The sequence below is a fragment of the Nannobrachium achirus genome, assembly GCF_963921795.1.
Source record: "Nannobrachium achirus genome assembly, chromosome: 1".
Taxonomy (NCBI): Eukaryota; Metazoa; Chordata; class Actinopteri; order Myctophiformes; family Myctophidae; genus Nannobrachium; species Nannobrachium achirus.
In genome coordinates, this window is record NC_137810.1 from 37,281,278 (window position 1) to 37,295,598 (window position 14,321).

The 14,321-nt window shown below is 44.7% G+C and overlaps 1 protein-coding gene across 1 annotated transcript in view; it reads right to left on the reverse strand.

Annotated features, from left to right (window-relative positions):
* Positions 1 to 4,516: 4,516 nt before the first annotated feature.
* The window catches only part of ttll7 (tubulin tyrosine ligase-like family, member 7), a gene marked incomplete at both ends in the record, with an annotated part of 130,043 nt that continues 120,238 nt past the window's right edge, over positions 4,517 to 14,321 (reverse strand). The window contains 2 exons of the mRNA XM_080726034.1: positions 4,517 to 4,637; positions 12,265 to 12,438. Coding sequence (XP_080582160.1) covers positions 4,517 to 4,637; positions 12,265 to 12,438 — 295 coding nt within the window. The remainder of the gene's footprint in view (positions 4,638 to 12,264; positions 12,439 to 14,321) is intronic.

Genomic DNA, 14,321 nt, shown 5'->3' on the forward strand with positions numbered 1-14,321 from the left:
AATGAACAGTTAAAGCTTTCATACATAAAAAACTAAACTGTATTGAGCAAACCCACTCTGGAAACTATAACTGAAACTAAATTGAATTGAATTAAAACTGAAATAAAATAAAAACTAATATAAAATACAGATTACAGCTACATATTCATTGTTTCATAGAACATAGCAGCAGCAGCAGCAGCAGTAGTAGTAGTTCCTTTGTCACCTGTAAGCTCTGTACAGGTATGGAGCCCTGTGTTGCCCACAGTGTGCCATGGAAGGATACATGTGTGCCCAGCCACTTGGCACCGTGTCTCACTGAAACAGACATAATTACAGTATAAATCACAGCACACTTTGGGTCCCTTGTCATTTGAAATAGGCGGATTAAGAGCAAAACCAGGTTTTTTGAAGCCTGGCCATCTCCGGAGATTTACTCCCTCGTCAGTGCGTGCATGTGTGTATGTGAGTGTGTGCGCGCTCGCACACACGTGTCTGTCTGTCTGTTGCCTTATCTCAGTGAACCATCCACCTCTTACACGGCTCCCAGTGGATGTTGTTCACTCTCCAAGCCAGGGCGGGTGGCTCAGGGCCCTGAAAGTGGGTCAGCCACGGGGACAAGAGAGGCACAGCTGCCTGGACCACGGACAGGTAACTGGAAGAGTGGGGATGGAGGAACTGAAAGCCAAGGGGAGGGGAAGGGGAGAGTTCAGGCACTATTCAGTGGTGGAAAGTAACTAAGTACATTTGCTTAAGTGCTGTACTTAAGTACAATTTTGAGGTATTTGTACTTTACTTGAGTATTTCCAATTTCCAATTGAAAACTTTAGTTACTTTGCAGATATAAATTACAATATTATAAAACACACACAAACCACTTTAGCTCTATTTTATAGCTAAGGCTATTTGAAAATAGCCGATCTACAAGCTCACGTTGTGAGCTTGTAGATCTGCTATTTTCAAACATTTTGTACGTCTTGGTGCTTTTAAGTACATTTTGATGCCAACACTATCATGCTTTTAGGCCCAGATTTTGAATTCCGGACTTTTACTTGTAACAGAGTGTTTCTACACTGATACTTTTACTTAGGTAACAAATGCGAGTTTCTTTTTTCCACCACTACTGCTGCTGCAGGGAGATCCTTTTGGACAGCAGTAGGTAGCTAGGGGTCGTCGAGTGCCAGGCTGTCGGCATACGCTGGCCTCTTGTCTGGCTGCTGTGGGCCCTGGCCAAGGCCATGACCTCCACCTCTGATGCTGACAGAGAGAGAGAGAGAGAGAGAGGCTGGGACGGAGGGAGGAAGGAGGGGTGGAGAGGTCAAAGGAACCTGGACGCCAGGCTGGCGTGAAGCCGCTAAATAATACCCACTTGTGTGTGTGTGTGTGTGTGTGTGTGTGTGTGTGTGTGTGTGCGTGTGCGTGTGCGTGCACATTTCCATGCACATAGAAACACTCTCAGGTCAGGGGGTAGCAAGACAGGACTACTACATGCATGCTGGCTGGAGTGTCACCTGTCCGCAGGGGCCTGTTAAGAAACGTGATATCACCTCGAGTCTGACCCTGATAGACTGTCAGAAATGCAAACTGTGTGTGTGTGTGTGCGTTTGTGTGTGTGCGCGTAAGTGAGTATCAAGTGGACAGGAAATTTGGTAATCCAATATAACCCTAGCGGTCTCAAGTTCGACGTCTATAAATAATTGTGCTCGTCTTTAACAATTAAAACGAAAAATGTATCTCTCAACTCCCACCGATGTTATCTCGGATAATTAATTGGCGAGAAATTGTCACCGTTTTTATACATTGTTTTAATAAAGAGCTAATTGCTGAGTCATTTTCTAATTAGGTGGCAGTGAGGTCCAGCTGGTCAGAGCACGGTGAGATTACATAACAAAATAATAACTCAATTAATTTAAAATGTACGCCTCAAGAACACAACTGACGGTACGAAATCCATTTGTTTAAGCATTTTATTGCTATGTAAAATTAAAAATCTCATACCTCAAATGAAAAGGTATTACTCTTAAATAACAAAACAAAAGAAAAAAAAAAAAACAATCCAGGCAAAGAAACAATATTTGGCATTGTGAATTAAAATGTTCAGTATACAGGGATATCTTTTTTTTTTAGCATAGAAGAATTGTTGCTAATCCTAATAGTCAGAACGGTAAAATACACATTGTATTTTGAAATCTGTTGGCGCACTACCACCTTCAAAAACCTAAAGCCTGAGTTATATATAGTCACGTGTGGATGTCGCTCGCCAAAAAAAGCAGATCTACTGGAGCTATTTTCAGCGCATGACACCCACGTGCAACCATGTACAATATCAGGCGCAACCATATGGTATTCATATCAATGGGTTGTAAACAGAGCACAGTCTAACCTAAACATATAATACTGAGTGTTTCCCTATTAACAATTCAATACGTTACTAAACGGAGGTCCTATGGTAATTCATCACACCACGTGAATGTTAAGTAAAACCCAACTGGACACAAAGTGTACAGTATTATGCTGAGTATTGGCATATGCCTGTCTAGCCCCGGCATCTGGAACTGTACCTGCAGTTTAAGGATGGATAAAGTAGGACACAAACTGCTAAAACAGCGCCTCCTTGTGTCCCGGGCAATGCGTCACAGTTAACAATACAACACAACCCCCTCCCCATGAACGGACAAACATCAATCAATATGCCTTTACCATCCAATGGTGAAACAACACGGCCAAAAAAGAAGTGTATTCCTTTTTGTGAGTGCAGCCAAATAAAAACACGAAAACAAATAAATTCAAGTATTTTCCGATATGCCGTTGCTCTGTCTAGTGACTACCTCTGAATGAGGGTCTACAGCAGGGTTCCCCAATTAGTTTTCCTCAAGGGCCGAATTATGTCTAGGGTACCAAGCCGAGGGCCACAACATTGCAGGGGGCGACGGTGGCGTTCCCACTACTCCAGTGACAGTTTTCGTCATTGTCGGGTGAAAATCTTGTATGTACAAAACCGTTCGTTTTGAATTTATCATTTTAAAAATGATTTAAACTAGTGAAAACAGCCGATCTACAAGCACACAACGCCTCGCACCCGCGAGGCGTTGTGTGCTTGTAGATCTGCTGTTTTCACTACTTTTGTGCGACGGCCTTGTATGATTTGCGAAAGATCGTACAAATTTGGAGATACGAGATTTCCACCCGACTACGACGATATACTAGTGTTGTTGCTTCTCTTATACCACCATTATTACTGGGGTTGGTGGGGGCCAGACAGTAGCCCCCCGCGGGCCGCAAATGGCCCGCGGGCCGCCTATTGGGGAACCCTGGTCTACGGTCTATGCATGCAAAGAAACTACCATTCCAAACTGACCCAGAGGTCCCCGCTGAGCGGCGTCTTAAGTTCCCTTCCTGCATAGTGCATATTACAATACGATGCTCTCTGAGACGTGAGGTTTGGCTCCTGACCTTGGGGCATCAAAGTCGCCTCATTCATTTATTAAGCAAGAAGGCATGGCTCGCTAAAGTCGACATTCTAGAAGTTGTGTCGCTAAAAGTGTTATGCAACTAAATATCACACAGCTAAAACGTTAAGCTAGCGTTCAAAAGTTAAACTGTTACTTAAGCTTCCGGGCTTCCACGTGACCACTTGTAAAATAACTAATAACTCCCAACATAAAGTGACTTTTTAAACATTGATGAAACATAAAGCCTCTAGTATTATATAAGTTAAGAAATAAATTAAATACAGACAGCACCAAAACAAATTGGCATAACCAGCTAAAAAATAAGCATTTTAGTTTTCTTTGTTTTGTTTTTACATCCACTTGCTCAATGAAGGGATAGCTTCGTTAGTATCATTCCATAATCTGCATTCTGCGTCTGCATTCACTGCATTCATGGAATACCTTACAAAATAAATAAGTACATAAATAAATAATCCTTGCATTGTTTTAGTATAGTTATTCTTTCCCTTTTACAGTACTATGACTCGTAACTGTACAGTGAGCAGGTGTATAATACAGCAGTCAGAGCAGTGGTTCTCAAAGTGGGGGTCCAGGAACTCACAAGGTTCCTTGAGGGGATTCTAAATTGACCCTTACAAGTCTGTAACTCTGACAGTATACAAATGGAACCAAATGGAGCCATTTGTATACTGTCAGAGTTAAAAGAGGTCCTTGAAAATTAAACATTTGAGAACCACCAAGTTAGAGGGAGGTCAACTCATTGTGATGATGTTAACAGCAGTGGAGGTGAAGAAGTAGTGGTGATGGTGGGGGGTCCTGGCATGGTGAAACTGAGCTGAGTTGGACCAGACCAGACTAAACCCAGTCAAGATTCTTCATCGGTCCTATATGTCTGCCATATGGGGCTTTGGCCTGGGTCCAGAGTCCATCCTGGTTCCAATACCCCCCCTTCCTTGAAAAACTCACACCCAAACTGGAAGTTGGAGGCTGGGCGGTGAGGAGGTGAAGATGTGTGGGTGCTTTTAAAGTGAAAAAAGGGCTTTAGATGTCAACTATCAGGCTGCTGGTGGTGGTGGTGACCTCACTCAGAACTGGCCCATCCTGGCGGCGAAGACGCCGCGCGGCCGCGCCACGGCCGAGGAGACGCGGCCGTAGCTGGACGAAGGCCACTTGACAACGAACTGAGAGGTCACTGGCAGCAGATACCTGGACCAGACAGATGGACGAGAGACATAGAGACAGAGAGAGGGAGAGGGAGAGAGAGAGATATATAGAGAGGGAGAAAGATAGAGACAGAGAGAGACAGAGAGACAGAGAGAGAGAGAGAGAGAGAGGGAGAAAGATAGGGACAGAAACGGAGATAGAGAGAGGGAGAAAGATAAAGACAGAAACAGAGATAGAGAGGGAGGGAGGGATTGGGTGAGGGGAGGGGAGTGGGTGAACATAAAGAGTGGATTAGACAGGCAAAGATCACCCTTAAGACACCGGGTCGCAGGAACCCATCAGCTTGGTGGCCACATCGGCCCTGTGTTAAAGGATTATTGAATGTACCGTCGTTGTGAACGCTATACTGCTTATTGTCAGTCTCATGTCTGTGTGGCAATGACACTCTAATGGTAATTACATAACTATGTACAGGTAAGGTTTGGGCACATCACCCCCACATCTGGAGAATTATAAGATGTAACCCATATGAAGTGATTATGTTTTAAATTATGTCTGTATAACGGGCAATATGCATTGCTTTACATAGGAATACTATATGATATAGTATATGATTATATGTATATACTATATATACTATATATATATATATATATATATATATATATATTAGTATGTATACACATACATAGGGCTTTATCCTGAGGCAGATCGCAGATAAATGTAGCGCAAAAACAATAAAATCGCAAGCGCAAGGCGCGAGCTGAACTTTCAACTTGGCAACCGTTACACTTTGGGGGTATCATCATTAACAGAAGGGCCTCACCTATCGTTCCGCGGCTTTAGACGTCAGTACCTTTCTAAGACTTTTCTATGACACCTTCCACCGAGACAGAGCAGTGAGGCAGCTCCTGCTAACAGCGTTCCAGTACCTGGGAATGAGACCAGCGATCAGGGTGAGATGGAGTCAAGCAGGGGGCCGAGCCCCAGGCGCCTGGCTGTTCTTTGGTTTACGTGTGGATGTGAAAGAGGATTATGATTGTCAGAGCGCATGGATGAGTTGACCAGATCCCATGGGTTAACCATGATGCCAAGGAGTTGCTTAAACATGATCGTGTTATGTACAGTGGTGTATTACTGAGGTATTTGTACTTTCCAATTTCCAATACTTTTACTTCTACTCCACTACAGTACATCTCAGATCCAAATATTGTACTTTTACGTATTTGAACAGTTAGTTACTAGTTACTAGATTTTGATTACTATTACAAAACATAGGTCTACATTAACCACTTAAGCCATATATTAATTTTGGCCATTTGAAAATAGCCGATTTACAAGCTCACAATGTAGATCTGCTACTTGTAGATCTGCTACTTTCAAAAGATTTTTGTACATTCGAAAACATGAAATGGGACATAATGCCAATACTTTTGTACATTATTAGTATGAAATTGAGTATTTCCATATTGCAGTATTGATACTTTTACTTAAGTAAAACATTTGAGTATTTTCCCACCACTGCGTGTGGATGTGAAAGCAGATTATGATTGTCAGAGAGCATGTCAGATGAGTTGACTATAGATCCCATAGGAAAGGTTACCGATGACGCAGAGGAGTTTGTTAAACAGTATCGTGTTATGCACAGTACCATTAGAAGCTGCGGGTGTTGGTTAGGCATACAAAGGGCAGACTGTTATGAGTTCTTCTGGGGGTTTATTAATCGCATGTTCATTTTATCCCCGCAGAGCACTGGGGTGATTTTGAACTCGAACTTAGAGGCAGATCGGGCCTAAGGTTGAGACCACCATTCATGAATAATGCCAAACACAAGTAAATGTTGCGTATAGAGCGGAAGAAAAAGAATAGAAGGAAAATGTCCCTGTGGAAATGCTATACAGATTTGACAATCTAATCAAACGGCAGCTATTGGAGGAGGATTACAGGCTGTGAAAATAATATCTTCTTTCAAGCTGGTGGGGAGATAACGCACTCCTCGCTGACAGAACCTCTCTCCCTGTGAAATAGCTCTCGGGCAAATTAGCCGGACCGCTTCTTCTTCTTCTAAAGTTGACTGGAAAGAAAAGGGGGGTGGGGTGTTGTGGGGTGGGCTGTCGCTGAGGGCACTCTGCTCAACACAGCCCAGACCCCAGGAGAGTTGAGATGGATTCAAATTAACTTCATTTAGTTCAACGAGAATGTCCTTGAAAAATGGCTTCGAGTGGGCCTTCCCTCAGCCGTGGCTGAACTGGCCCCGTCCAGCACCTGCTCCCTGGGAGTTCATCATTCATCCACTCTGGAGCTGGAGAGGCTCTGCTGCAGCCACTATACTAGTTGTTGTTGTTTGTAGGAATGCAGCGGTTCAGTCAAACTAATCCAAGTCATTTATTATAAAGAATCATCGATTTGAGAGAAAATCATAACTAAAATAGGGCTTTAAGTGTTTAATCAGACTAATTGATTTAATCAATTATAAAAAAATCTATTCTGATTATTTTTGCATTGATTTGTTGCTATATAAAACATGAAAAAGAAATCCCCCCAAAAATCATGCTTCTCCATTATCCGATGAATCTAAAAAGTAATCAATAGAATAATTGCTAAGAAGATGGTTGCAGGCCCCCTCCAAGCCTGTTGCACAGCCCAGTGTGCCGTGTCTGAGGTAACATCTGGACATACTGTACATGGAGTGGGAGGAGGACCTGGACTCCAGCCGCCTCCCCGTGTTTCACTCATCTTCCTCGTCTGTCTCATTCTGACGCTCTCCTTTCATGAGATTCAGCAGCACAACATATGAGCTTGGCACTTGTCTTTACCAGCATACTTTCATCTCTCTCCCTTCAATTTCCATACAGCTTTTTAACACTGAAAACCAAAAGCTGCTACTGATTAAAAAAAGAAGTTAAAAAGAAGAAGTAAAGAAAAATAATCAATATTGAACATTCGTCAGTAGCCGTGTGCGTGCGCATGTGTGTGTGTGTTTTACAATTCACTTTGAGAATGTTCAGCTCGCAGGGGGAACCACGTGACCGTCGGGGGGATGGAGGGAGGATTGGGGATAAAGGATGGATTTCTCATGTCCGAGCTGCCTGATGTCTCTGCAGGCTATATTTAATTGGGCCCCTCATTCAGCGTCGTCCAGGTTTTTCGCCTCCTTTGATCAGGGAGGAGACCTCGGCAGCAACAACGCGGTGCGCGCGCTTGGAAGCCGCGGGAGAAGACGCCACAGAACGGGGGCTCCTCTGCTTTCAGTTCAAATCAATCAGTGGACAGAGAGATGCAGAGGGAGAGATACAGAGAGAGATACAGAGAGAGAGAGAGAGAGATGGGAAGAAAATAGTGTTTTTATTGATGGGACCGTAGTGGTGCAGCTCCTCACGTCATCCTGGTGGGACACGACCAGTGGTGGAAAAAGTACTCATTTAATTAAAAGTATACCGCAATGTAGAAATACTGTTGCAAGTAAAGGTCTGGTGTTCAAAATGTACTTGGGTAAAAGTACAAAAGTATAGGCATCAAAATGTACTTCAAGTAGCAAACGTAAAAGTACCCATTATGCAGAGATGTCCCATTTCACAGGTTACAAATGTATATAAAACATTATTTTTTGTGCTATTTTCAAATAGCCAAAGTTTAAATAGGGTAACTAGTAACTATAGGAGTAGAAGTAAAAGTATTGCAAATTGGAAATACCCCAGTAAAGTAAAAAATACCTCAACATTGTTCTTAAGTACAGAACTTAAGTACATTTCCTTAGTACTTTCCACCACTGGACTCAACTGCCGCAGCAAATTAAAACGTAGTGCCGCGGATTAGGGTGTGAGGGGGGAGGGGGGGCTTTGTCAAGATCGCTAACGCAATCAGACACCCAAGTACGTTAACACAGTGGCTCGAAGGTTATCTGCAGCCCACGTTCCGCCAAACACCCCAATTAACCCTAATTATCGCTGCACTTTTCCGATAGATGAGAGTTAGCAAGTATCTCAAAACTTGTGTCGTCACGGTGGGTGTAGATTGTCCTCTGGTCAGTGTCATCTGCTCGAAGGAGGGTGCGGGGTCACTAGCTTGTTCTGCTCATCTCCTCTCAGCCACGTGTAAGAATAGTGACACACCTGTGCTCAGTAACTTCAGCAAGGACACACTCGAAACAAGAGTGAGCATTGTGACGTGTGTGAGTTCAAGTGTCTCTCAGATCCACCCTGACACTCTGTGTGTGTGTCTGTGTGCTCAAGGAGGGCAAATATAAATATGCGTGCGTGCGTGCGTGCGTGCGTGCGTGCGTGCGTGCGTGCGGATGAGTACTCGGAACAAACAAGAGTGCTCCCACACATTGACTGTACTTTTATTACAGAAAAACAATAAAAAATAGGTGCAATGTGTTATTTGTTGAAGATACATTTTTGTGTGTGTAATTTGTACTCTTAAAGGAGTAGTTCACCACTTTTCAACCTGTCTTCATAATAGGTCCTCACTAATGTTCATGATAAAATATCACAATTTTTTTCTATTCAGTCCAAGTCTCCTAGGAGAGCTGTGGGAAGTTCAGAATCCATCGTCTTGTGACATCATCATTTCCCCCCCAAAAGAATTAATCAATATTTTTGAAAAAAATATTTAAATTTTTATTATCGCGAGAACAATGGCTTCCACTTTAAAATTGCAACTTTTCAGGAATAGAAAGCCTGCAGTTTCTATAAGCTGGATTGGCAATCAATGATGTCACAAGACGATGGGTTTCTGATCTGCCCACAGCCCTCCTCTGAAAAAAAAAAAAAAAAAAAAAAGCTATTTTTGAGTGAGGACCAATTATATGAACATAGGTTGAAAAGTGGTGGAGTGCCCCTTTAAGTGTTGATAAGTTGCGGCTGCAGGCATTATCAGTCAAAGAGTGAACAAGTCATCAGTGGATGTGTGTTCATTGTCACTGTCTGAGAGATAGACTCACAGAAGGAGGTGATCTAACACGCACGCACACACACGCACGCACACACACGCACGCACTCAATTTCCCCTCTCACCCAGGCAAAGCATATGCAACTAATGACAAAATTGCAAATGTTAATTGCCTCTTGACAGTCTGAGGACTGAAGTGTGATGGAAGTCTTTCTGTGTCTACATGATGGAACAGGAAGGGAAAAGAATAAGTCTGCATGTTGTGAAACGGCAAAGTACGCATTGCAACAGGAGCCATTTGTATTGTGTCATTGACGAATGACAGAATGAGTCCTGTGCAGATGAGTGGGTTGATGGTGGCACTAACACAGCTAGGGTTAGGCACTCCATTCCCACTAGGCTACTCATATGGAATGCACTCACTGTGCCCTGCAGCAGTGAACAACATCCATCACAAGGCATACAGGACAGTTACATGTGTTAGGTCAAGGCAGAGCAATTAGATAATGGTGTCTATCTAGCAAGTTGCCCAAAATGGTTGCAGCATTGACAAGCAAGCATTCCAAAACGGTTTCCATTTCTTTCTCTTGCCTCCTTTGCCTTCAACCTTGTTCTCGAAGTTCATTTCAGGCCAAATTGCAGAAATGAAACAAAATAAATAATAATCACCAACGGGTACCATTCAAAACTACCTGATGGGTGATGGCCATGACTTGTTTCTTTGTTTAGTTAACAAGGTAAAGGAACAGAATCATGCTGTGTAAACTGATGGTTGCACGCAGCCAGGTGGTGTCAGCAGCAACAGCAGGAAGCGCAGGGTGGGGGTGCGGGGGTGGCGGGCAGGGTGCCGGGTGGCGTAAGCTGGTGGAGGAGGGGTGGCGGTGCAGGGGGAAGAGCGGGGTAATATATAAGGGCGTCCTTATGGGAACTAAACCAAACAGAGACCTGCGTCGAGGGGCGAACTGACGGAGGAAGAGGAGGAAGAGGATGCAGCAGCGGCAGCAGCAGAGGCGGAGTCATGGGCCGAGGCTGGTCCCACAACCAGTGGCAAGCTTTCATAAACACACACACACACACACACACACACACATAGAAATATATAGAAAACAGTAACACAGAGGGGGGGAAATAAGGAGAAACAGACGTACGATTTTCATGGGCGACACAAGAAAACCTCCCAACAGCAATAGAAATGTGGTCCACAAGCTTTATCTATGAATCCTGGGGCACAAAGGACTGTAAAAGCTCATACTTTATCCAGGTAAATCTATCCTTCAAATCACCAAACAAAACATAAGTAATAAGACTATAGCAGATAGCGACAGCGACAATCTTTCTAGCCTTGTAATCGTGCGTTCTGGCGTACAGGATAAACAGTGGTTCTCCTCCTGGCTTTCTTTTCTCTTCTTTACACGGTGCAGGTTTTACAAGCACAAAGTGATAGCCTGTTAAAATATGTGCCAGGGTTATGAATCATGTAAAGCAACGATGCCCCGAGAAAAAAAGAGGACCTCTCTCTCTCTCTCTCTCTCTCTCTCTCTCTCTCTCTCTCTCTCTCTCTCTCTCTCTCTCTCTCTCGCTCTCATAAGGTCATTTGCAGCAGCGGCTCATCTGGGCTCTAATTGAATTAAGCAGGCCTCGGGGGACCCTGGGCTAACCTGAGCACTAATCTGTGGGTCATTATTTCCTGTTAACAGCACCCTCCATCCCTCTACCCCCCATCACCACTGCCCCAGCTCCCTCCAAGCCCAAAGTGTGGAGCGGCTAGCTGGCTGTACGCACTTTGGCTTACGAGGCTACTCTAGCGTAGCCCTGTGAATGTGTGTGAATTTTACAAAGTTCCACACTTTCTGCTGCCTCCCCTGGAACTGACATTAAAAATAGAAGGAGGCCAATTTAGCTTTCGGAGGCGAAAATATTATACTTGACATAGATTGAAAGTTAATACAGAAAACTTGAGATTGATATTTCAGTGCATGTGTGTGTGTCCAAGACATTCCAATGTGGCTGGAAATATTATCACATAGACTGCATAGGGACAGGATTCATTTCAGTGTTTTCTAAAGGGAGACTTAATCCAATCCATTTTTTGGACAAATCTGCGGTTCACCTTGCCTAAACAAACCAAACCTCGAACCACTTTCTCTTGGGATCATAGCGCTATGCTCCGATTCAGGAAATGCAATAAAGATTCCTGGAACCAAAGCGCTTCTCATAAAAGTTCGGGTGGGCTCTTAGAAATAAAATACATAGAGTAGCTATCCTCATATGCAAGTAGTCAGTGGTGAATGGTACGTTTTTTTTTTTACACAGATGTTACTATCCGCTCTGCTAATGCATCGGGGTGAAAAAGCAACAATCGAAATAAAAGCAGCAAAATAACAAAATAACAGATCTACAAAATTGCAGATCTGTACACTACTACTTCTAGCTAATTTAGGGAATTTCTTTGAATATTTTGTATTTTATTCATGAAATCCTTTTTGGAAAATTATAGAATGTTTTCCCCAACAGGTCAAAAGAAATCTCTGACCTACCTGGCACCACATCAATACAGCATGGAATTGTGGACAACATCCTATCCAACTATAACAAAATATTCTAAGTCTTGGGTCTGGGAGGCTACATCTCATCAAATGGTGGTCCGTGGCTCAAATGCAGAACAAATAATGGACCTTGGGTATGATAAAGGTTGAAAACCACAGCTGCAGACGGGGAACGGGGGGGAATATGGGAGACAGAGAACGGGGGTGTCAGAGGTGGCCCTCCTCCTCACCTAGTGTCGTCCCACTCGGGGCTGAGTCCGGTCAGCGAGCCGCGGGACTCGGAGACAAACTTGTAGACGACCAGCAGGCAGTCCCTGCACAGCTGCACCAGACGCCTGCAGCACTGCAGCTCCTGGGGTGAAACCACCTCGCTGCTCTTGCTGAAGATGGTCTCCCACGACGTGCTGGGGGGACACGGAGCGGACACATAAAGTTCATGTCCCAGTAGGCACCCACTTACAGTGTTATTATGTACACAATGTGGAAGGAATGGACCCTGTTCACAGCTAGGCCACTTGGATGGGTAAACACAGCTGAAGGTAATAACGCTGGGTTAGTCGTGTGTGTGTGTGTGTGTGTGTGTGTGTGTGTGTGTGTGTGTGTGTGTGTGTGTGTGTGTGTGTGTGTGTGTGTGTGTGTGTGTGTGTGTGTGTGTGTGTGTGTGTGTGTGTGTGTGTGTGTGTTGTGTGTGTGTGTTTCATTTAGGTGTTGTTACTATGTGCCGTGGGCAGCTCCTGTACAGTTGACTTCATGCCGGTAACACCATAACGAAACACACCCAACAGACTACCTTCAGATGTGTTTACAAAAAAAAAAGAAATGGCTACTAAAGAGTGTCCTTATGTCATGTATGTACACATACTGTACGTACACACTGTCCAGACATACTGTAGACAGAGTAGACGGACACATGTGTGCAACACACACACACACACACACACACACACACACACACACACACACACACACACACACACACACACACACACACACACAAATGGAAACAACAGGAGAAGGAAGACAAAGAAGAGGGATTAAACAAATCCAAGTACAGTTAACCCTTTACAACCCGGACATACCCCTGACTGTGAGACTGCTTCAGCAACTAAGACACACAGCCCTGGAGGAGCGTTTGATGTTACCCCCCTCCCTGCCACTCCTCTGGAGGGGGGCAGGAGGTTAGGGTGGCCGCGCTTCCTGTGAAACGATTCAAAACGGCATGCGTTTCCCCCCCACCCACCCTCCCAAAAGTCCTCTTTCAAAGCCTGTTGAATTCAGCGCCCCCCACGTTAGCCACTACAGGGCCATGTTGATTGTTGCTAAGGCCCTGAGATAAAATATCAAACCAGGGAGGCTGATAAAGAGGGGGGAGGCGGAGGATTTGGAGCGCAGCGTTCCGAGGTGGGCCACTTCATGGCCGTCGCTACGTGATACCGCCCGCGGGCACATCCCTGTCGAGGCCGTGCCCCTTCGCGGGGAGGGGGGATTGGACGCGGCGGCTAGACGGCCAGCAGGTTCACGCGGGGCATTCTGCGATCAGACATTCGCAGCATGGGGCGGCCGGGCCGGGCTCGCCTGGGCCAGACTAATCCTCCGGTGCCCGGGCTCCGACACCACTCAAAGGGAAAAATCTGTCCATTCGATCGTTGAGACTTAATCTTTTCTTTGCCTCCTTTTTCTTTTTCTTTTTTTTTCTCTGCGAGCGATTAATCTTCCCTTTTTTTGCCCTCTGTCAGAGAATCCCTCCGTTTCCCTCCCTCCTTCTTATCATTCTTTTATCTCTGTCACTCACTCATTCACTCTCACTCTCTCCACATCCCCTTGCCAAAGGGAGCGGGGGAGGCATGGAATGGCTGGAGAGCCGTGGCTGGTGGTGAGTGCAGAATAAAGCCAGTGAGCTCCTCAGCCTGTCTGCAGCGGGGGAGTCACGACCACCGAGCGACTGAACTGGAAAGAATAGACGGAGGCAGGGAGGCAACAGGTCACACCTCCATCAGACAGGAGATGAAAAGCTACTCAGCAGCCATCTGTCTGAGAGCTATACGTGTGCGTATGTACTGTACTGTACGTGAGTGTTTGGAGAAACCATTATCTAGTATGTAAGACCCAGCTAGTGTGTTTGAAGGTGTATCGACAAAACAGTATGTAATACATGTACTGTATGTAATATATGTATGTACGTATGTACGTACGTACGTACGCATGTGTGTATTTGAGTTCACCAGTGTGCTTTGAAGCCAATGCACCAGTTAATGTGTGTGTATGTGTGTATATGGTGCCTGTCTTT